At 40.1% G+C, this 23627-nt stretch overlaps 3 protein-coding genes across 3 annotated transcripts; 2 read left to right on the plus strand and 1 right to left on the minus strand.

The window, feature by feature from the left end:
- The first annotated feature begins 315 nt into the window (after positions 1-315).
- trmt112 (tRNA methyltransferase activator subunit 11-2) lies at positions 316-2044 on the plus strand. The gene is made up of 4 exons (XM_066648562.1): positions 316-512; positions 823-924; positions 1017-1109; positions 1269-2044. The coding sequence occupies exons 1-4, from the start codon at positions 438-440 to the stop codon at positions 1368-1370; spliced, it is 372 nt and encodes a 123-aa protein (XP_066504659.1). The 5' UTR covers positions 316-437; the 3' UTR covers positions 1371-2044.
- A 3201-nt stretch (positions 2045-5245) lies between these two features.
- Positions 5246-12480, plus strand: tgfb5 (transforming growth factor, beta 5). Its single transcript, XM_066648561.1, has 7 exons — positions 5246-6558; positions 7625-7788; positions 8055-8187; positions 9127-9237; positions 10464-10641; positions 11234-11387; positions 11822-12480. The coding sequence occupies exons 1-7, from the start codon at positions 6210-6212 to the stop codon at positions 11978-11980; spliced, it is 1248 nt and encodes a 415-aa protein (XP_066504658.1). The 5' UTR covers positions 5246-6209; the 3' UTR covers positions 11981-12480.
- Positions 12481-17978: 5498 nt separating this feature from the next.
- kcnk4a (potassium channel, subfamily K, member 4a) lies at positions 17979-23058 on the minus strand. Its single transcript, XM_066649790.1, has 8 exons — positions 22922-23058; positions 22254-22496; positions 21208-21322; positions 20960-21120; positions 20241-20424; positions 19788-19924; positions 19064-19341; positions 17979-18540 (listed from the first exon to the last, which is right to left on the minus strand). Exons 2-8 carry the CDS (start codon positions 22440-22442, stop codon positions 17979-17981), a joined length of 1626 nt encoding a protein of 541 aa, XP_066505887.1. The 5' UTR covers positions 22443-22496; positions 22922-23058.
- Positions 23059-23627: the final 569 nt, after the last annotated feature.

Genomic DNA, 23627 nt, shown 5'->3' on the forward strand with positions numbered 1-23627 from the left:
TACACTCCACTAAACAACATGGTATTGCTCTGCTCTAATCTCATATACAGCTGCTCCAGGGTAGTGAAGTGTACACTTAAGAATGAAGTTTTAAAGTAAGTGATACTTGGCACTACTTTTATTAAAAAGTTCTTCTAAAAAGACAATGTTTACTGCAAGCATTAAACATCGAATTAGCTGTCCATGCCTACACTCACAAGACATCGAAGATCATTAAATCAATGCAGAGAGTAATACACCAACTCAAGTCTTTCATCCACTGTTCAGAGGGAAATATTAATTCGCAGTAACAGTGACTGTCCTGATGGTGGCGGTATAGGGTCCGTAATGTTTGCGGCCAACGTTAAAACACAGAAGAAGACGTACACGTGAGGGGTAGTAGAAAGCAAACTTGTTATTTCTTGGCATCTTTAAATTATAAAATTCTGATTGCAGATATGAAGCTCTTAACACACAACATGTTGACATCGCACGTTAAAGGTGTGACTAAAGGTTACCCACTCCTCATAAAGGTAAGATAAACACGTATACCGTCTCAGGGTCTCTCTCACCGACCAACCGTTCACTACTTGGGATACAATAGTTTTCTGCATAATTGTGATAATATGTAATATGAAATAATCTCTCGAAAATATAACCATTAAGAACTGTGTGAATTATTAGAGGCATTTAGCTAACGCCTGTCTCTTGTTTGAATTGTATGACACATTAGAAGTGTAGATATTTAAAAGAAAAAGGCTGCATTTCCCCTTTAAAGTTTCAGAGGAAGGGGTCACTACTGGACTCTGCTGATACTGTGAATTATTTTGGATCTTTTCAAAGGCAGCAGAGGTTAAAGTGAATGAAGTGGAGTTTAACCCCCAGTTTGTGAGCCGGATGATCCCAAAGCTGGAGTGGAGTGCTTTAATCCAAGCAGCAGAAGGGGTGAGTCCGCCTACGTTTCCATTTTACACACAATTCAAAATGGCTTTACACTCTGCCAGTGCTATCACTGATTAAATGGTCTGTCTCTGTAGCTGGGACACCGTCAGGGTTTGCCAAACACACCCGCGTCAAACTATGAGGATGATGAAGAATTTTTACGCAAAGTTCATACAGTTCTTTTAGAGGTGAGATATGAATCTTTTTTGTAAAATACATTCACAGCTGTGTGAGAGAGAGAGAGTGAGAGGCCATGGCACAAGTAGGTATAGGTGATACATGACTCTACATACAACAGATAAACTGATTCAGAAAACTACTACTATTCTGCTCTCCATTGTCCATAGGTGGAGGTAATTGAAGGGTCCCTGCAGTGCCCAGAATCTGGCAGAGAATTCCCCATTTCAAAAGGAGTCCCCAACATGCTGCTCAATGAAGATGAGTCCTAGGAGATCATTCCTCTCCTGTTTCGCTTAAATTAACAAATACATCATCGCTGTTTATAATAGCACTTAGAGAAAGTGCAGCAGAAGTCCTTTTGAGAAAGGGGACAAACGGGGACAAAAAGGGGACAGTTCTACAAACTTGACAAAATCTAAAAATCATCATTTCTGCCATTCATTTTTGTTTTGCCCATTTTCCTTCAGCTGTTATAAGTGTTTGTGTGTTGTGTGTTGTAATTTATTCATTCATTCTTTGTCTGAAGCCGCTTATCTAGTTCAGGGTCGCGGTGGGTCCAGACACTACCCGGAATCATTGGGTGCAAAGCAGGAACATGCCCTGGAGGGGGCGCCAGTCCTTCACAGGATGACACACACTCACACGTTCACACCTACGGACACTTTTGAGTCACCAATCCACCTACCTGTGTTTTTGGACTGTGGGAGGAAACTGGAGCACCCGGAGGAAACCCACGCAGACACAGGGCGAACACACCACACTCTTCACAGACAGTCACCCGGAGCTGGACTTGAACCAACAACCTCCAGGCCCCAGGAGCTGTGTGACTGTGACACTACCTGCTGCACCACCCATGCATTGTAATATAATAAATAAATTTGTATTGTGTAAAAAGTGATAACTATTTTATTTGAAAGGAACATTGTGCAGGCATTTTATAAATCAATAGATTTATCAGTAAATAAATACGTTTATCTGTAAGTCTTAACATATTTTTCCACACTGGAACATGTTTGAAAAGTGCTCAGGGGGAATGTAAATAATTAGTTCACTCAATAATTACAGGAAATCAAGTATATTATTTTAAATAGTAATATTTTGATAAATCATACTTAATATGACTGAGTTAACAAGGTAAATGCATTAGAAATTTAACATTTTTTTTCTTCTTCTAGAAGATTTCTTGCAAATGCGTGTGCAAACCTAAATAACAACAGTATAAAAATGAACAGGCCCTAAATAACAATGACTGTCATTAAGTTAACGGGTGTGGGATGCTGGGAATGTCTGCCCTCTGGAGGTGGATATGATTTAGTCATATTTGTATGCATGATCCACTGCCACTTTCACTGTCACTACAAAGACACGTTTCACTTATAAACACGTTTACTTCAACTGAAATTTTATTTTTTATTGTATTAAATGCTCTGTTTATGGAGCTGTACATAAATTGCAGTAATATTCTAAACACATTAGCTGCATTCGCAAGGCTGAGCCATGAAATGTATTGGTGCTAAGTATTTTATTGAGCATAATATAGGGTGACCAGACGTCCTCTTTTACCCGGACATGTCCTCTTTTTTAGACTTAAAAATGTCCGGGCGGAATTTCACAAACGTCCGGGATTTTGTTTTTCTAGAGCTTATATAGAACTTCGAGAAGTTTCGTTCACAAACTAGTCCCGCCCTCCCCTACTCCGATTGGTTCGCTTGAGTGAGAAGGGGGCGTGGTGAAGTAGCCTAAAATTTTCTGATTGGACGGTCTGACTGTAGAGCTACCGTTATTGGTCCATAACCTTCTCTGTAAACATTTAATTGGTCAGTCTGCACGTCAGTAGTCCTTGTTTACGTCAGGCAAAGCTCATGTACCTACCCTCATCTCGAGCAGCTATGTCGAAAAGTAAATATAAGTTCTCGGATGAATTAAAAATGAAATGATCATTTTTCCCATGTGTAGCAAATAAAGGTGTAAAGAACCTAAAAGCACACATAGGTTCAGCTAAGCATACAACGGCAGCGAGACGTGTCCTCTTTTTCACCATCTCAGATCTGGTCACTCTAGCATAATGTTTGTAGACATTTCCAAATAAGCTGAACTATGGCATGTCTCAACAGTTGAACAGATGGTGACATTATTAAAAATCTTAACTTTAAGATGACATAATAGCTTTCAGTGCCCTTTTGATATTGTTAGCAGAATATGCATTTGGCACATCCACTTTTCGCAGCCTCAGACTTGCAGATCAATTTTGCAGATTCCGATTTGTCTTTTCCTGTTTTTGCTGTGATCCTCAGACCCGAGGCTGACGAATTTTACACACAAGCATTTAAAGTCTGCAATGACGTGGCGTTCACTATATTTAGATTATGGGAAGGCAAGAAAACGGCAATACATTCTTTTGGGGTCGCTATTTATAAAGCTCGTATTTTAATCTTGCCACTAACCACCAGAGATGAACCTTAGAGTATCCCTCCGCCCTCCTGCTGGCGCTAGATGTCGCCAAACTATCCAGATCCACGTAAGCATTTTTTTTCTGTCGGAACACAAGCCTTTGAATAAATGTTCAAATACTGAAGTCATGTTTGAACAAGAAAAAAACTAGTGGTATTAACCACCCAGTGAAAAAAAATAATAAAAATGGCGCCTTGGAGCACATTTCTAACTTCTGCTCAGCCTAACTTTCTTTCAATTCAATTACAGCCCTCTGAGTGCAACTATAATAACCTTATAATGGAGGAGGTGGAGAGCTGCAATAAAGCTGTTTTTGAAAGATTAACGATCATGTAGTTCATGAACTGTAATTAACAATGAGACTAAGAGAAGGGAAAAGAGAGGTAGAAGAAAGAGTGCAGTTAAAATGAAAGGACTGAGAGTTGAGGTGGTTATTAATCATTTCAGTGTGAGAAAGGAATAGGAGATCAAAATAGCACAGCTAGGAAGGTCGAAAACACTGAGTCACTTAAAGGAAAACTTGTTTTTTCTGAAGCACATTGTATGGTCTATGGTTAACTACACAGCAGCACCTGAGTCTGGTGGAAACTTATTTTTTTCTTTTCTTTTCTTTGTTTACTGTTTTTGTGGAAAGGACTCTGCAAGTAGATTCCAGAGCTGTGCCAATAGTATGAATCATTAATGTGACCAGGTGTGATTGGGGGATAAGGACCTGTTGACCTACACGTGAAACCTCGAAACACAGTCCTTATGGAATGTTAAAACAAGTTTTAATTTTTCTTTGTGGTTTCTGAACTCTTTGAAACAGCCCTATATTTTCTTTACAGTCTTCCCCAGTAAACAATTAGCCGTTGATTCAACGTTGAAATAACATAATGACTGCCGTCTAATCAACGTTCTCTTAAAGTTGAAAATGAAATTTGAAAAGACGTCCAAACACAGACATTGAAAAGACGACTATTAGACGTATTTTGGACGTCCATTGACGATATTAATTGGTCCCGAAATAAATTACTTGTATAAAACGCGTGTTGGACGTCCACTGACGTTATCGATTGGTCACCACTTAACTAACTTATTAAGATGGATTTTGGACGTCCATTGACGTTTAAATCATGTCCTTGACGGACAGACTACTTTTAGACCTATTATGAACGTCCAGGAACGTTCCTTGTTTACTGGGGCAGCATTGCCATTCCTCCTCTCCCCTTTATACAATCATAAAATATGTTTTTGGAATGTATGCATGTATCTGATCACATAAAATGTTTCATTACTTGCCTACAATTAGTAAGTCTGATTATGTGATTTCATTCCTTTAAATATTTATAGATATCTTTTTGTGAATGCTCCCGGGTCTTCTCTTGCTTGATTTTTTTTATCTATTTATGTTTGCCAGTCTTCCATTGTACAGTAACTGGTCTTAATGATTTACCTGGTTAAATACGTTTATTTATTTATTTATTTTTTAAAGTACTGTTTTGACACTTTACATAAATTATTATATGAATTTCAACAGGGCGCTTCTATTTCGCAGGTAAGCACATAGCATAGCTATATAGGTCATGGCTAGATACCAAATGTCAGCCCACACTCTCTCTCTCTCTCTCTCTCTCTCTCTCTCTCTCTCTCTCACTCACTCTCTCTCTCTATCTCTCTCTCACTCTCTCTCTCTTTCTCTATCACCCACCAGCAAAAGATAAACGTTTCTCACCTGTTTTCTTCGCGACTAATGGACAGCGTATTTTGCCTTTCACTAACTGCGAAACAGAACGGAATTACACACTTTCAGTCCTCTCCTTTCTGGACGGAGAGGCCTCGGGGAGCTGCGGTAACGAGGAGGAATCCGACAGAAGTTTGCAGTTCTCGGATAATGGGAATGACAGTGTGGTCTTAAAGGCAGATTTATTTAAGTTAATAGGAGACAAAGACGGTTAATGTGTGTGCCGTGGGAAAAACAACATTAAAAAGAAAGTAGTTTTACTAAAATAGATTTTCCTCACTGAGCTCGGAACCACAAGAATCCAAAACCACAGCGGAGGTCCGGCAGAAACCATGGCGAACTGAAGTATTTAGCCGCGCTGAATGTGTAAACGTAGACGTAGAGCTGCTCTGAGTAATGCATAGAAAAGACGCTATCAGTGATAAGATCCAGTAGCCTATAGAACATATAGGAAGAGCTGTATTGGCATAATAGCTTTAAGTATGTTTTTTCCCCTCATACCTGAAGGCATCGAGTGGACGTGCTGTGGTTTGGTGAAAACACACAACAGGTATTTCTAGGCTGTATATGTATACATGAATGGATAAATATATATAAAATAAGCTCTAGAGCCAGAGAAACACAGCTCAGGGTTTTTTTTCAGGCTTGTGGCTTGGACACAGAGCGTTCTGTCAGACATTTTAGGAGTTCTGCGTTATAGCTTAAAGTCCCATCAATGAATCTTAAATAATGTAGAAGTATAGCGTCCGTGACTCGAAGTGGCTGTCAGGACTTTAGTCGAGGGTGGAACCGCTATGCGAACGATTCCTTCTAGTTACGTAGATGAAAACAGCGAGTAAAATAGGTTAGAAACCGTGCGCGGGGCGAGGTTTTATTTCTTAACTCTTATTATTACAATTTCATCTTACTTTCTTCTCCGCGCGCCTCTCCCGCAATGTGGTTTTTGAACCTCGTTCTGCTCGTGCTGAAGTTCTCCGTGTCTGCCGAGGGCTTCTCCACGTGCCAGTCCTACGACCTCGACGAGCACAAGTCCAAGCGCATCGAGGCGGTACGCGGACAGATCCTCAGTAAACTCCGGATCCGCTCGCCGCCGGAAACCGAGAGCGTGCAACCGCCGACCTCGGTGCCCGCGGAGGTGATGCTGCTCTACAACAGCACGAAGGAGCTCCTGAAGGAGCGCGCGCGCCATGCCGAGGCCGCCTGTGAGCGCGAGAGCAGTGAGGAGGACTATTACGCCAAAGAGGTGCAGCGCGTGGACATGCTGCCCCAGCGCGCGGACAACAGTAAGTAGCAGCGCGAACTCTGCTCCTTCCTTTATCACAGATCTCATCGTATACTCCTTTGTATACTACATCCTAGTGGAAATAATTCACGATGCATAACAGACGCTCCGCAGAGACATGGAACTGAAACACTTTATTAACATTTGAAATGGCATTATAAACGGTGCAGTTGGTTTTGCTGTACAGGCTTGAACATTTAAAAAAAAGCGAGAGAGAGACTGATTTTTACTGATTTCACCCACAATGACCCTTTGTTTTATGTAGGAACGGTTTAAAATGTATATTATTTGCGAGTATATACCATCCACCTGCCTCATATCTCATTCACATTTAAGAAAACACCCAACTGCTAAACTAAATTTTCACACGGTTTTGTTCTCTGGCTTCATCCAGACCCTTTTCTCTTGGAAGCCTATTTATCTCCGTCCTACTTTTCTTGGTTTAGCAGTGCTGCACCCATCTCCACCTCCAGTCATCAGTACTCTGTGTGTTTGTGTGTGTGTGGAGTCTCCATACATGCATGCATCCAGTGCATGAGGCCAAGAATATTTTATTAATATCTTCGGAACCTTTTATTTACTGATTACTATCAGGATGTAAAGAGTATTTCAAGACAAACCACCTACTCCAATTTTAACATGAGCAAAATAATTTTATAATGACATACTGTAGGACCCTTTTCATCATTTAAATGTTGGCCCTGTAGCATATGGGACCATTTGTTTGATTTACATTTGGGCTCTTTGTATTATTTATATTTACCTAATGGCCACTGGAGCACAGTTTTTCTAAAAGATGTTGGTCCCTGAGTCATATGCAACCCTTTATATAATTTACCTGATGGCCCCAGAAGAGTTGAGCCCCTTAAGCATAGAGGACCCTTTGTTTCATTTAGCTGATGGCCCCTGAAACATTGGGTGACCCTCTGTATAATTTACTTGTTGGCCCCTGAAACTTTGGAAATGTTAAACCAGTTACTGACAGTAGACACAACATTAAAGTAATAATCAAAAAGTCTGCACATAATATTTTGTGACTAAACTGTATCAATCTTGTTTTGCTACAGATGCAATAAATGCACAGCCACAGAGTCCCTACTTCAGAGTGGTTCAGTTTGATGTTACCAATGTGGAGAGAAACTCCAGCACACTTGTGAAGGCGGAGTTCCGCATCTTTAGGGTGCAAAATGCACAAGCACGTGCTACTGAGCAGCGTATAGAAATCTACCAGGTGGGTCATTATCTTGGACATGAACACTGACTTGTAGTTAGTCCAAAGTAGTGTGTTGATCTACTATTATTTTCTGTTCTCTCTCTCTGACACATACACTCACACACATTCACACGCACACACATCTTTCTCTTGTTTTTCTTTTTTCTCTTCTTAGTCACTCTCTGTCAGTTCTTCCACTTTTCTCTCTTTCTTGTTCTGTCTCTCTCTTTGCTTTGTGTATGTTCTCATCTCAATCTCTTACTCTCACTTCCTTATCTCTCTAGATTCTAAAGGCTGATGATGCCACAGCTCCCTCCCAAAGGTATATAGACTCGAGAACAGTGCAGCCACAAGCCAAGGGGGCATGGCTATCTGTGGATGTGACTGAGACTGTGAAGGAGTGGATGGCTTTCAGAGGTTAGAGAGTTCAAACATCCACAGCCACACAACCTTTTTAATTAATTTTTATTTGTTGTCAAATGACAGAACTGCTCAGGCCATTGTCTTTCAGAAATCTGCAAATAACATCAAAGATCTTTTTTGTCATGCACTAAATGTTCGAAATTAATTGTTATTTCATACCCAACTTCTAATTTGTGAATTCAGCTGCTTTAATGTGCACCCAGTCCTGGCACAGGCCTATAATAGTGCACATCATTAATTATCTTACAAAGGCATAGCTGCTAGAAAAGGGCACTCTGGATTTGCCACCCATGTGTGTCATGATAGATGCCAAGTATCCGTCAGAGAGACACTGTGCTGTGAAGCATTGGAACTGCATTCTTTGGAATGAAGGCACACAATCCAAAACTTATGACATGAGGTGCAGTGGTGTTTGTGATCCAAAAATAACTCATTATTGATCTCGTGGCTGAATGCCATCAAATCTTCACAGTTTTCAAAATTTAGTGTTAATCTTTCCTAAAGAGCAGAGACTGTAACTACTGAAAAGTGCGGACACAATCCCTATTAATGCTCCTGATTTCAAAAGAAATATTTGATATGCAGGCGTTTACACACTTTAGGACATAGTGTACACTTCCTGATGACTTAAGTTAGAGAGTATTACTGTGCCATATTCCGTTTATGTCAAATATTATGAGTATGTTCATGTTGTTTTTAACTTTTAATATTTTAGGTTTTGAAAACGGAGCCTGGAAAAGTAACATTAAAGTGCAGACAGTTAGGACAATATTGTAAAATGATGTGCAATTGTTTTAACAATATCATACTTGTGTAAAACCTTTTTTCCCTGACAGTCTACAACGGACCAACTTTTCTTTCGAAATCTGCAAATAACATCACAGAGTAAGATGTGTGCACTCAGTAATTTTCTCTCATTATCCTCCCACTCAGAGAAGAACCTGGGTCTTAAGCTCAGCATTCATTGTCCTTGCTGCACGTTTGTTCCATCCACAAACAACATTGTGCCCAACAAGAGTGAGGAACTAGAAGCTCGATTTGCAGGTCTTTTTCTCTTGTTCTTTTGTGTGTGTGTGTGTGTGTGTTACATTGCCATTTTAGTATATCATCTCTGTCAGGTATAAACCTTCTATCTCAGAATCTCAAAAAATATTTTGAGATTTCCAGCCTGTGGCTGGATAATTATCTCTGTGATTAACACATTTCAACTGGCAATAGTTATTTTAGCTCTAACTTACGCAACTTCCCAATTCTTAAGCCATCATGTCATAAGACATATTTTGTGGTTGTGGGAAAGAAGGTCAAATTATATAAATAAAGCCAAGGAGATTGCTTAAATTGCTAGCATTGGGTTAAGGACTATCAAGCATATTAGTAAAACATTGAAGGAGAGTGGAAAACTGTTGTCTCTGTAGTTTATGCATCGTGCTCAATGTAAAAGCCTCTATTGGTCAAATCTAACATCAGAAATGATATGTGGGAATAAAATTAAGTCAGCCGAGTGCTCAAATGTACTGAATGACCAGGTTATCCCATCAACAAAATTCTTCTTAACTCATGGCAGAAATATATTCCAGACTGACAATGCTAAGAATCATCAGACTCAGATTGTGAGAGAGAGGTTCTGAGAGCATGAGGAGTCATTTTCACACATGAATTGGCCACAGCAGATTTCTACCAGTAACTCCATTGGTATTTTTTAAGATGTGCTACAAAGTGCACAAAGTGGTTCAAGGTTCTTGCTCAAAATTGAATGTAACTCTAAATGGAAATAGGGCGGCACGGTGGCGCAGCAGGTGGTGTCGCAGTCACACAGCTCCAGGGGCCTGGAGGTTGTGGGTTCGATTCCCACTCCGGGTGACTGTCTGTGTGTGTTCTCCCTGTGTCTGCGTGGGATTCCTCTCACAGTCCAAAAACACACATTGGTAGGTGGATTGGCGACTGAAAAGTGTCTGTAGGTGTGAGTGAATGTGTGTGTGAGTCTCTGCTCCAGGGTGTATTCCCACCTTACCTTTCCAGGTAGACTCTGGACCCACCGCGACCCTGAACTGGATAAAGGTTACAGATAATGAATGAATGAAATGGAAGTATTTGATGTAGTATTAAATAAGGATTTCAAGTGTAAATGCACACCACAATCATAGTTAAAGGCAGTCCAACAAAGTGCTATCATCTGATAATAGAGAGAAATATTTTTTGATGTTTATTACAGGAACATAGAATACAGTGTGAAAGAGCAGAATTTAAACTACACTTTCTAACCTTCATAGGTGTTGATGATGACTCAATTCCGCAAAGCAAAAAGCCGGGGGCCACTAAAGGCCAAATAGAATTTAGTACAAAATCACCACACCTCATACTGACCCTGCTGCCCACTGATCGTTTGGACAATCCCAGCAAAAGGACCCGCAAGAAGAGGGCAGCTGCTGACACCACAACATGCTCAAGGTAGCATTGGAAAGATTGCTGCATTGTCTTGTGTGTGATAGCAAGGCTAAAAGCAACATTGTGTCCCGGCATACTGGCAACAGACTGAAATTAACAGTGTAAGGAGTGTTTTCGTGCTGTAACTTGCTTAGGGAGTGCCATGTATGTAAGTGTAAAAAACATCACAAAGATGAGAATAAACCCTTGTCTTTTTTTTTTTTTTGCTCTGCCGTTTTATTTATGTTTAATCTGAGTAGAGAAATGTTGAATCAGGCCAGATGAGGGAATTTTCCAAAATTGTCAGGGCTCCTAAACATTTATTATCCATACAATTTAGCAAGGAGTAAGGGAGTTATGGGTTAATGTTTTATAAGGCCTTATAGACATTTGTATAAAATCAACTGAAAATCAATTTGCTACAATTAGTAGCTCATAGCCAGCATGTTTTTTTTATTTAAGAAAAAATTAACATAACATTGTTGGGAAGAAAATGATTGTCCAAAAACACTTGGCTGAAATTTGGATGAATTAACCAGATATCTCAACCAGTCAAATCACGTATATAGAACCTCTTTTGTAACACGTTTTTGCTTGTCATTTCATGTCAATTCAGGAATACAGATCAAGGCTGCTGTTTGAGGTCTCTGTACATTGATTTCCGTCGGGATCTTAACTGGAAATGGATCCATGAGCCAAAGGGATATCGAGCAAACTTCTGTGCGGGGAATTGCCCTTACTTGTGGAGTGCAGATAATCATTACAATATGGTAAATGTAATAAATATCTTTACACAAGGAATGTGAAATTGGGCTAATTACAGGCTACAGCTCTGCTCACTCAATTTCTTGCTGATTTAACTAAATCTGGTGTGCCTAATGATGCAGAACACTGAACCCTGCAGAGCTGAGACCTGTAAGGGCCTTTGTGAATAACTCTATAGCTTCATTTTTTTGGGCCTGGGATGCTAATGTCCAATCCTGCTGCCCTGTAGAGTTTAGTTAACACCTATATCTTGACACTCCTAAACCACCCAGTCAAGCATGTTGGTTCTAGATCACCAGGGCTGGACTTGAGCAACTTTGGTCTAGGCTTTTTTCTTACATTATAACAAGCTCTGTCTTCTAAAACTCCTTAGAGGAATTTATTCTCTCTTTCCATCTCTAGGATTGTGGATATTTAGTGGTATTTTTATTTTTTCCAGATACTGCCACTCTATAATAAAATGAATCCTGAGGCTTCAGCATCTCCCTGCTGCGTGCCCCAGGACCTGGAGCCCCTCACTATCGTTTACTTTCTGGGAAGAAACCCTCGAGTAGAGCAGCTCTCCAACATGGTGGTTAAATCCTGCAAGTGCCGCTGATTGCTGCAGGTGTATGAGTAAAGGTACTGGACAGTGGGAGGTTTAAGGCTCTGTGCAAAAGACAAAAGAAGGGAAACAAACAGGATGGACAATATCTCTGGATGCTAGGAAGAGCAAGTGGATTGATTGGAGACTTTGGTGCACATGTTGTTTCTCAGCTTTCACCCAATCAGATACTTGCACAGTGTTACTTGAGAAATACAAGCTACATTTTTTCAAAATGAAAGTGTTTTAGGTTAAAGTTATAATCAGTCTTTGTGTTTTAAAACCTTAATTTTCATCATTGTGTGTAGTTTGATAAAGCTTGAGTAAAAATGAGGCATTCATGAGGTGGTGGTCACAAAAAAATAATACCATGCATTTTCTTTCTTGAGTGTTGCTTGTATAGAGTGTGGACATAGTTGATCAAGAGCAGTTTACTGTAGAACAGTTTATATTTTTGATTACAGCAAGAGTAAATATTTTTCCCAGTCAGGTAAGTTTTGTATATGTTTATTTACCAAATAAAATACAGCTGGTTACGTAACTTGCATTTGGCACTTTTCAGTGGGCTAGACAACATGGTGAATTACACTGGGGGTGTAAATTGTAGATAAATATTCTGAATATTGTTTGTTTGTTTTAATTTCCATGTTGCTTACTTTAACTGCTAACTCTAGGCCAGTGAATTTGCCAATTGACTTTATTTATACAGGCTCTTTTAATTATTTTAAGTTTTATATTATAATTACATTAGTTTGTTTGCATTTATTCAGTTACATTTATTTATTCTCTCTTTATTTTCTTGTCTATTCATTGCCATTTTACGAACTTGCATATTCAATCATAAAAACTGCATTAGTTAACATGCCGTCTAAATGGGCTTCAGATCAGGTAGAAAATGAGCGCACTGATACTGAGCTCCTCTCTGTGTTCTGCTGTGGTCAGGCCTGCAGATGTCCGTTGTAAACAGGATGTGACTGCCCAGGCCTCACAGTCTGCGGTCACACACAGCACAAGAGAAAGCAAAGGCAGATAGAACGCTTTTCACTGCCTCACTATCCCCCCCAGACCTCGGAAATATCAGTTAAGGCAAGCTAGATGTTTCTTTTAATACTGTCCATGTCTGCTGATCTTAACTGCTGAATAATTCCATTCTACAGCTGCTGTTTTGGCCAACACATTGGTTTGCTCAACCTTTCCCCTCTCATCTAACCCTATAAAGCCTCAATGTAAGCCTTTTAAAAGCCAACCCTATAGGCCTTGGCATGGCAGAGCGCTGTTTGTTTTTGAGTAGAGACATTAGGTTTTTTGTACTGTTATAATGTTTATCTGTGGAGCTCTGTGGCCTGGGAGGGCGCTCGTTGGGAAATGAGAGGCTTTCTGTGTCTGGCTGCCAGAGTCCAAACCAGCACATGCCTCCATCTTTTCAAGCCCTATGAAAACAGCTTTTTATAACCCAGGAAAGAGAGAGAGAGGGAGAGAGGCAGGCTGTTATATGCAGTTACATAAGTAGCTTCTATATCCTATCAACAAAAATACTGTCTCTAAGCAACTGTCCAGTCATCATGGTCCACTGTGCGTGTCCCTACACAGAAGTCAGGGTTCCACAGAGAGACCAGAATAGAGCAGAAGTTTAACTCTGAAGTTCCCTGAGTTCAGCCAGATCTAGTGTGAGATGTTGAGCTCAAAGGAAGCCCCAAGTTATGGCTCAATGGGTTTTATTCTGAAATCTTCCAGCCATTACCTTAAGTCCACACAAATCCTTCCTACTTTACCCTACCTACCCTACAACCTACACAAGCCACAAAGTAAACCAGAGCAGTCCTGATTTAGATGACTCATCACAGTCTTCTCACAGGCGCTGACTGAAAGTGTAGTCGAAGTTTTAAATGATATGCCTGCAGAGCCAGCACAAGGATTAAGTTCACAATTCATTATAATTCAACTCAGTTCAGTGTACTTCAATTAAAAATGTTAAGTGCACTCTGATGTTCTCTATTTTGCTTAAGGTTCACTTTAGAAAGGAAGTGCCTGTTGATTGCATGTTTTTTCAGACATTTTAAACATTTCCTTCAGCGATTTTCCAAATGTGTTACTTGACCTTAAAGACAAAAGTTCACCCAAGCTCCACAAATGATTACAAGAAAATGGCTAACATAAAGCTTTGCATTTATACATACGTTTTGCTGTGAAACCTTTATATATATAATATTTTTGTGCACATTGCTGTTTACTTACAAACTTTAACATACATATTTTAGGAGATTATTGTTTTCTTAAGAACAAACATGTATCCTTCTGTACAGTTTTGTCACCAAACCATTTTTTTACAATAATACATGACTTTTAATCAGTGCCTAAAGAAATATATACATGAATACTCCTGTATTTGGGCCTTCACTTGTAAACAGCTTGTGAAAGATTTAACTGATTGTAACACTATTCAGAGATGCTTTGGCCACAAAATGATTTTTTAAACAAATTTAATCGACTTATTATTGAATCTTATGGAAATTTACACATATTACGATATTTATGGTAAATCACACTCTGACGTTTGAACCCGACATATGTACACTTGCATAGTTCAGGAAACACTGGTTATAATGTGTTTTTTCAAGAGCATCTCCAAAGTACGTGTTTCCAGTGTGCAATAGATCGTAACCACAAAACAGTGTCTGGAAGTACAACTAGTGAACCAACGACAGGATCATGGGCACCCAAGACTCACAGATATGTGAGGAGACCCAAGTCTAGCCCTGATCAGATCCCACATGATAATTACTGTAGCACAGTATAGCACAACTGTTGGTAATGCAAGCTATGACCAAGTTGTAACACAGCTTTCTTTATATGTGTGCCCATGTGTCACCTTTTGATAGGTACTAACCACTGCATCACATTTTGAGGATGCTCTTACTAAAACATCATGACCACAATTTGGGCCTCAGTCCAAAAAATAAAGTGACTCAGATATTTATTCTTATTACTTTTTCCGGCTTCCAACACAACGTCAAGAACTCACTGTTTACTTGTTGCCAACTTTATCCCACCTCTTGACAGATGCCATTTTAATGAGAAATTAAATGTTATGTTACCTTTCAGTGGTTTCAATCTTGTGGCTGGTCGTGTATGTTTTTTGAGGAAAATCAGGTCAGATGTTCTTCTAGCCCTTAGTGTGAGAGGACAAACAGATGGAGAAATCACTGCATGTATAAACAAAGAAAACAGAGGAAAACAAACCCACCCAGAAGCAGATTAGGGCTGATTTTCTGGGTGAGACGACTGGAAAAAAAAAAAAAAAGAAAACGCGTGCAGACCCAGACATCAGCGCTCTGGGTGTAGAAAGGCAGTGTTAGGTGGGGCTGAGTTGTAGGCCTCAGAGGTAGAAATTAGGGGAGCTTTGCTGGCCCTGTGGCAAGGCTCCTCACTAAACCACCATCATGTGTTTGTCCTCTTGCCTCTAAATACCCCCTTCACTAAGCACACCCGCCACTTATCCCCGCAGTCAAGCTTTCCAGAGCCTTACAAAAGCCATCCCTGGAACTGTCCCCCGCTGGCCTGCATCACTTCTCTCTCTCTCTCTGTCTGTCACTCTCATCTGTCACCCTGGGCATTTAAAAGCTCATCTGGCAAGCACCTTTCAATTTGCTTGGACTTTTCCATGAAATCTTTGTTTGTGATCTATCTCACATTTGTGTACACAGTGTAAAATGAGGGTTTGGGCAGACATATGGAGGAGGCCTGTTCTAGGAAATAGTGTTATATCTAAAGAATCGGGTTTCTGTGTGTGAGCGGATGCCTGTATATGCATGTGTTTGTATGTGTGTGTGTGGGTTTCTATTTTAAGCCAGCACTTCTCCCACAGGCGTAATTAAATATGCAAACTTCAGATGTACTTGAAAACATTGACCAAGAAAAGCAATGTAGATAAATGGAAAATCGTGAGAAATTTAAGGAAATTACAGCGACAAACTTCGTCAGACAGCCTTAAGAGGGCACCATCAGGTAATTCAACCTTCATTCCCAAACCAAGCTACAACGCAACTTTTTGCAGCCATAAATAACAAGCGTTTATATTAAAGGGGACTTATTCTATATTTAACAATTCATACATTTTCACAAGTTAATAACTCTCTTATAGTTCACTTTTATAAATGAGGCCATTAATGAATGCCGTGACAATCCAACACCGTTCCCAACATAACAGCCCTGTTCAGATCGACCCGTTTCAGCGCCCGTTCCTTTAAATATCAATGAGATGCAGCTCACATTTAATGCAAGAGCCCAGGAGTGAGGAACAGAAGCTCTGGTTTAGTCTTCTGTATTCTTTTTTCTCCATACTTAACCAGTACTCTTATTTCTGTGGTTGTTGTGTTTGTTTTACACATTTTAACCTAGTCTTTGTATTCTCCCACATATGCTCCAGTGCTGTGATTGGAGATTGGAGGTAGACGAAAAGGCGGGAAAATTAAAAAATGTCTGCACACCAGGTGTTCTGAAAATCTATCCTGCCCATCGAAACGTCCTACCAAGGTCTACTGCACATGCTTTTACATCACAATTCTAGTGTTTCAGCGTAACTGCCATAATTTCATGCTGTTTGCAGCCTGTTCTCTCAGCTACAGCATTAATGCAGGAAGCACGTTCTGAGAAGGCAGCGCTTTGTGGTAGGACACTCACACAGTAGCACAATTCGATAAACGTCTATAAATATGGTAGGACGATTTGACAAAGTAGCACAGATTTTCAGTCTTACTTTACAGTTTGTGTGTTGGAAGGATCCAGACACAAATTAATTTGCTAATGCACTGACAAAATTATATTTTCATAATATTTAATAGACAATATTCATACAATAAACAAATCTGTTTCACAACTGGCATGAAGTAGTAAAACAGTAGTTCATGTAAGAAATGTTAAATATTGGCAAAAGATTCTTCACTGATGTGATCCTTCTTCCTGTATCTGTACTTAACATGCATGGTACTTAACGCAAATAAAATCTGGCGTATTCTTGTAAAAAAACACACACAAAAAAGTTACTGTGAAAAAATGTAATTGTAGACTTCTGTAAATATGTTTCTGTTATGTAATAACTTTTTACATTAAGGCAAATGCACTGGATCATGAGGTTTAAGACTGAATGTTGATTAAATGATTACAAGTTTTCACACACTTTTATCCATGTGCATGGCACAGCAGTTCAAACCTTTTTGTTTTTTTTTCTTCGAAATCCTCAGTCTCTCTGAGAAACTGTGCAATGCAGCATGGCCTTAAGGGTAAAACAGGTTAACTATTCTAAGTAGTCTGTTAACTATTTTTTATGATATGCTCCGGGTGACTGTCTGTGAGGAGTTGGTGTGTTCTCCCCGTGTCCGCGTGGATTTCCTCCGGGTGCTCCGGTTTCCTCCCACAGTCCAAAAACACACGTTGGTAGGTGGATTGGCGACTCAGAAGTGTCCGTAGGTGTGAGTGTGTGTGTGTCTGTGTTGCCCTGTGAAGGACTGGCGCCCCCTCCAGGGTGTATTCCTGCCTTGTGCCCAATGATTCCAGGTAGGCTCTGGACCCACCGCGACCCTGAATTGGATAAGCGCTTACAGATAATGAATGAATGAATGAATGAATGATATGCTCCAGTGCTTACGGATCCCATGAATTTTTATAGAATGTGTTCCCACTATTCCTGGCTAAATATCATTTTGTGTCTCAATTCAGGCACTATAAGATATATTTTTGTATTGTATGCTATGCATTTTACAATCTAGGAACTGATTTAGAACACTCAGGACTGTCAAAATGATAAATATTTGCATCTTGCATCATTTAATTAGGCACAAATTGCCTCTGTTTTTAACAATTTATAAATTTAAAAAATCTGAAGTACAATGAATTTTTCTGTGGTTCTAAATCATTGTCTAGATATTAACATCACATTGTGTTTTCCAGTGTGAACACACCACTTGCAATTAAAGTACTTAGTATACTAAAGTAGTGCTTAACTTGAGACACAGCTTCAGTCTTTGAATGGAGGAGGTGTTGGGGGATATGACGGGGGTTGAAGTTCATTGCTGAACTCTCTCTGCAGCCCTGGAGGACCCATGTAAGGAAGTTGCCGTCTCATGCCTCTCCGTTTAGGCTTGCGTGGCTCTTTTAAGCCACTTCCAGATGGTTTGATGCGGTCACTTAGTGTGTCTGAGGACTCGTCTATATAGGCCAGGTTCTCACCAAAGAAGTCCAGGAGAGAGGGTCGTGGGGGAGAAGAAGGGGAAGATGGAGAGGGAGGAGAAAGAGCTGAACAGTTTGAAACCAACACAACAGGAGTATCATTTTGACCTAACAGCCTTTTCTCCGCAACTTCAACCCCTGAGCCACTGCCAGACTCCTGTGAGTTCCAGTCTGATTCAGACCAGGATTCTGACGGCGTCTCAGATCTGGAGTCTGACCCAGAAACGGATCTGGATGTGGACCTTGACACAGGCTTGGATTGTGACCTCAGCTCAGACTGAGACACAGGCCTTGAGCTGTGACCTGATGTCAACCTTGATCCTGGCCTCATCTCGTACTTTGCGTATAACCTAGAAAATGATCACATCACATTACTATGTTGCTAATAAATACATATTTTCATGTATGGTTTACAAATATGAGCAGACAATTATGCTGTAGTATTATGTCCATTACAGTTATTTTATCGGAAGAAATTCGTAAAAGAATCCCATATAGCATGCAGGTTTAGACCATTTGTGGCAATGATGATTTTCTGGCCCACGTTAGTTATTGCAAATTGCATGTGAACCAAAAGTGGCTTATATTTAAAAAAGCTCATCATGCCCATATATCAGACAACAGAGCTGGCTCACTTATGGCAAAGATACGGCCAAATGGATATGAGTCAAATGTAGAAGTACAAGGTAATTCTATTGATTTGTGGCTCTAATTTGGTGTCTAGGTGCCCTTTGTGTAGCATGTGGAAGCAGTTCACAGTTTTTCAATCTAACTCTCAGTTTTACTGTTTCCCCATCTCATTCTTCTCATTCTTACATTATTACAAATAGTGCAAAGCACACAAAGAGAACAGTAAAGAAATCCCCTTCCTACCTGGTGTCGGATGCAGTATTATATCTGGAACCAGGCCAGCTCACAAACAAATGCCCATTTTCCCTGATGGAATCTGCCTCCAGGGAGACACCAGGAGGAAGCCGGTCCACTGCCAGCCGCAGGTGCCGATGGTGGGCGCCACGATGCCGTTTCCTCCTGCGCCTTCGATGGAGCTGGAAGGGGTCATTAAGGTCCAGAGGGACAGGGATGCGGAAGTCCATGGACATGTTCTGGATGTTCTGGGTCCAATCTGTGGCATGAGCTCTCAGCTCTTCCATCTTTTGGGAGAAATCAAGGGAAATTTTTGAAAGGACAAGGCCCTTTGAATAATTTAAAATTGAACGCTTTAAATTCATAAATCCAGTCTTTTGTACAGGCATGCATCATGGCATACAGACATACTAAAATGGTACAATATCAAGCTTTGTGAGTGACAGAAAAAAACATACAGGTATGCAAAAGGGTCTTTCATACAGTGTTGGTTTACTACTAGACATCAGCAAATGTTTCAGATCACAGTAAAAACATTTAGCATGTGTATAAAGGTTTAGTATGTTTACATGAATGTGTATGTGTTCTATCAGACCATGTGAAGCTTAATCTCAAGGTGATTTTGTTATACAATGTTAATTTGCTGTCAATACCAATAAAGTTAAAACAGACCCAGATTTGCCTAAAGCTATAAATCTGTTGTATGATGTTATATAAAAAGAAAAACAACTACCTCTGCCCTGGTTTTCTTAGACAGCACTCTGAGCCAGTTGCCTATCATAGTTAAAATGGAGGCAAAGTAGGCCATACCAAACACAATCCACAGCCACACCAGGGGCTTGTAAATAGGGTTGCCTTGTCTTCTGTTATCTAGGGGAAGTAAAAGTGGAAAAAGATCCTCATCCAAAATCTAAACAGATCTGTCTAACAATACTGATATGACTTTGTTATGACTATAATTATAAATCTGACTCTACCATTTAAATGTGTCCAGGGATAGAATAATTTTTCACTTGGGGCTACTTAATCACCTTGTTATTTAACCTCTTCCGCAAATCACCAGGGGAAATGAGATCAATTACACAGTGTTGTGCATGCCGGGAGAAAATATCTGCAAGGCTTCCCGCAAACCCAGTGTAAATGCAATATTCTGTTTCTCTAACAGCATTAGGGAGGTAATTAGTACCTGCTACATAATCTCCAAAGCCCACAGTTGTCAGTGTGATTACTACAAAGTATCCAGCCTCAAGAAGAGTCCACTTTTCCACCTTCTGAAACACCACCGTTGGCACAGCAATGAAGATTAAACAACCAATCAAAATGGAGAAGACAGCAGATATGACCCTTACACTGGTGGGGCTCACCCTTTTCTGTGGTATTTTAGAAAGGGTAGAGAAAAGAAAAACAGATCCACAATCTCATTCTTGAGCAAGAAACATTGCACAATTGTGTAGGTGTAATTAGCCTGCTAGATTACCTAGAGAAATACATGAGGGGAAAAAACTACATTTAGGTCAGCATGGATGACCAAAGTGTGGCCTAGAGAGGTTTTAAGCCCCACAGCACTAGTCTGTCAAGGAGCAGTGACTATATGTGTTCTGGAGTGATGGAGCACCACTTGGCGTTTGGGGTTGGAGTGGCATTTGGGCATCAGAACTAATCTCACTCCATGTCTGAGTGCCATAAATTCATACAAAAATGTTCCGACATCTTAAATAAAGCCTTGCAAGGAGAGTACAATCTGTTACTTGTAAAAAAAAACATAGGCACCCTTGATTTCTGAAGAAACATATAATCATTAATATGTTGACCATTTTAAAAGCATGTATTTGAGTTCAATTACCTTTTGCTACAACCAACAAAAGGAATTTGAGATTTTGTTAAATAAAATTTAGAAACACTCACCAGAAACAGACCCTCTATTTTTGCTACTGCTCTCCGGAGCATGGTGCCTAGGTGGTCACCCACTCCAGCCAACAGTATTCCAAACATGGGTATCCCCACTAGGGCATAGAATATACAAAACAGCTGGCCTCCCTCTGTCTTAGGGGAAATATTACCAAAACCTGAGCAGAAGAGAACACAAATGTGAAACAGAGCATTATGATGACATGACTAGTAATGTTAACAACAGGCTAAACTGAAACACTCACCAATGGTGGTGATGATGGTTCCACAGAAGAAGAACGCACTGGAGGGATCCCACCTGCTGGTGAAATTAGCTGTGCTTACGGCATCCACTCCAGCCTCAATTGCATCTACCACTTTCTGCAGAGAAGTGTAAATGTTATGAGATAGACAAGTGGACGTCTGTGAATTCTCTCTATGTTATCCACGTCATCAGCTACTCATCATATGCTTCTTGAGGTGAAGTGGGTTCGTTACAGCAGCAAAATAAAGTGTGAAAGGAAACTGTGCTCCAGGACTATTGTAAAATCTTAAAAATAAAGGTGTCTGTATTGTTCATGGTTTAGAAAAACAGTGTGTATATTTATATTATGTGAATTTAACACCACATTCACAAGAATGATAACTTCTTTTGGAAACTAGAAGTGGTGCTTCCAAGTTATTTTGACAACCTGTTCTTCAGTGGTCAGGACCCCATTGGACCAATACAGAGCAGGTATTATTTTGGAAGAATATCATTGTGACAGTGTCATATTGAAGAAGTGACATTGTGTGTTGCAATGGTACAAACTATGAAGACACAGCAATGCTGCTCAAGTTTTAAAACTGTTTCACCCACTGTCCACTCTAACAGACACACCCCAACTTGTTTGCCCACCTTATAAACGTAGAGTCAAAGACAGTAGTGCATCTGTTGCTGCACAGTTTGTTTTGGTCGTCCTCCAAAACAGCCTTCATAAGTGGTCACTGTAAAGAGCCCACAAGATGCTGCTGGCTTTATATTTTTGATTCGTGAACTATATTAGTCCAGCCATTGCATTACGTACGATTGCCACATACAGCAAAATGCCAACATCACATCAGTGTCACTGCATTGCAGTCCTGAGAACAACCAAACATCAAAACAATACTTGGCCAAGCATGCAATTCTGACTAAATAAAAATACACTAATTGATTTTAAACAGATTATTTATAACATATTCTGTGCACATTTTCATAACTGCAACATAGAGAATGAGTTTTTTTTTACAGCTCTAGTTTGTTTATGTTTTCCTGCACATACAGATGTACCTGCGTGAACTCAGCGAGGCTGCTCTCTCTGACACAGGTGTGGTTGTGAAGAAAGGCAAGCCGGTAGCTGAGGAGCTCATCGTAAGCCGACTTCTCTCTGGGTGCCTCCAGCCAACCAAAAAACAGCGCCCCCATCCCCAGGTACAGCAGCACAGCAGCCAAGATGGTCAGTAGGGTTGTGCAGCGCATGGTCCTTCACACTCTCAGTGAGGGGCTTGCATGAGTGATGTCCATATGAACAAGCTGCAGGGAAATGGAAAAGCTCATTACTGGCCACAGGGGACACGAGATTGCTAATTACTAGGTCTTCTGCCTGATAATGTGAAGATTATACCAGAACCAGGAGACTGAAGTTGACATGAAAGAACATTGGAAATATGTTTTTTTATCATAATGAAAAGACATCTGTACATTTAGTATTCTTTCTAGTTTTCTATACTTATGCCAGTTATACACTTATCTTTTTGTTATATAAAAGTTCCATTCGCCAACATTAGTGTCAAATATATTGAAATGATATAGACTTGTACAGCTTAAATCATGCTGACAAATAAAGATCTTACATAGCTCACATCCTCTGCATTGTTATAGTATGCAGTGCTAGACAGCGTTGTGACACAATATACATTCAGAAAAAATTGATGAAAATATAAGTGTTGTGTTAACACCTAGATCAAAAGTATGCTGTCATCCCAGAAGCAGTGGCGTTCCTTCTTCATCAAGTCCATCACTTCTCAGTCTATTTCCCAAATTCGGCCTCCTTTACAGGAACCTACAGTGACCGGTGGAGCACAGCGGCCAGAAACGTGCTCAACAGCTCTGTGTTAAGGAACCAGACATGAGACAGAGAGTATCATAAGCATAACAGATCAGAACACAACAAATGACGCCATAGTAACGGGGTCTGGGCTGGAAGTCTGTGTAAACACAGTGTTCTAAAGCCTGCTGACAGCACCTTGATGCACAGCAGGACATTCAGCATCACTGGCACATGCTCACATAGGACAGCCTGCGTGGAGGGTCAATACAAGAACTCCAAATCATAGTAGCACTTAGTAGAGTAGTAGAGAGTAGAGTTCAAACATCAAAAGACCATATTAGTTCTTGACAAGATAATCAAGGAAAAGCAATCATGAAAACATCCTGTCTTCATGTCCTTGATCCGAACAACCCATTTAAATACTCATTTAAATACCAGGGAGTTTATCTTCATAATCCACACACTTATAATTTAATAATGGATCAGACAGTTTGCATTCGACTTCATATAATTACTAAATATATGCCTTAGAAAGTAGCAGACCTGGGATTATATGGGGTTCAGTATTGGAAGCCATAAGTAGACAAAACAAAATGGATGAATTTATTAGAAAG

The sequence above is a fragment of the Hoplias malabaricus genome, chromosome 17 (assembly GCF_029633855.1).
Source record: "Hoplias malabaricus isolate fHopMal1 chromosome 17, fHopMal1.hap1, whole genome shotgun sequence".
NCBI lineage: Eukaryota > Metazoa > Chordata > Actinopteri > Characiformes > Erythrinidae > Hoplias > Hoplias malabaricus.

Excerpts from the sequence above, each read along its gene's own strand:
- trmt112 (XM_066648562.1), top strand. The coding sequence starts at position 438 with ATGAAGCTCTTAACACACAACATGTTGACATCGCACGTTAAAGGTGTG. Across the intron at positions 925-1,016 it reads TAATCCAAGCAGCAGAAGGG|CTGGGACACCGTCAGGGTTT; the intron begins GTGAGTCCGCCT and ends CTGTCTCTGTAG. Across the intron at positions 1,110-1,268 it reads TTCATACAGTTCTTTTAGAG|GTGGAGGTAATTGAAGGGTC; the intron begins GTGAGATATGAA and ends CATTGTCCATAG.
- tgfb5 (XM_066648561.1), top strand. The coding sequence starts at position 6,210 with ATGTGGTTTTTGAACCTCGTTCTGCTCGTGCTGAAGTTCTCCGTGTCT. Across the intron at positions 7,789-8,054 it reads AGCGTATAGAAATCTACCAG|ATTCTAAAGGCTGATGATGC; the intron begins GTGGGTCATTAT and ends TTATCTCTCTAG. Across the intron at positions 11,388-11,821 it reads CAGATAATCATTACAATATG|ATACTGCCACTCTATAATAA; the intron begins GTAAATGTAATA and ends TATTTTTTCCAG.
- kcnk4a (XM_066649790.1), bottom strand. The coding sequence starts at position 22,442 with ATGCGCTGCACAACCCTACTGACCATCTTGGCTGCTGTGCTGCTGTAC. Across the intron at positions 20,425-20,959 it reads AAATAGAGGGTCTGTTTCTG|AAAAGGGTGAGCCCCACCAG; the intron begins GTGAGTGTTTCT and ends AAAATACCACAG. Across the intron at positions 18,541-19,063 it reads AATACTGCATCCGACACCAG|GTTATACGCAAAGTACGAGA; the intron begins GTAGGAAGGGGA and ends ATCATTTTCTAG.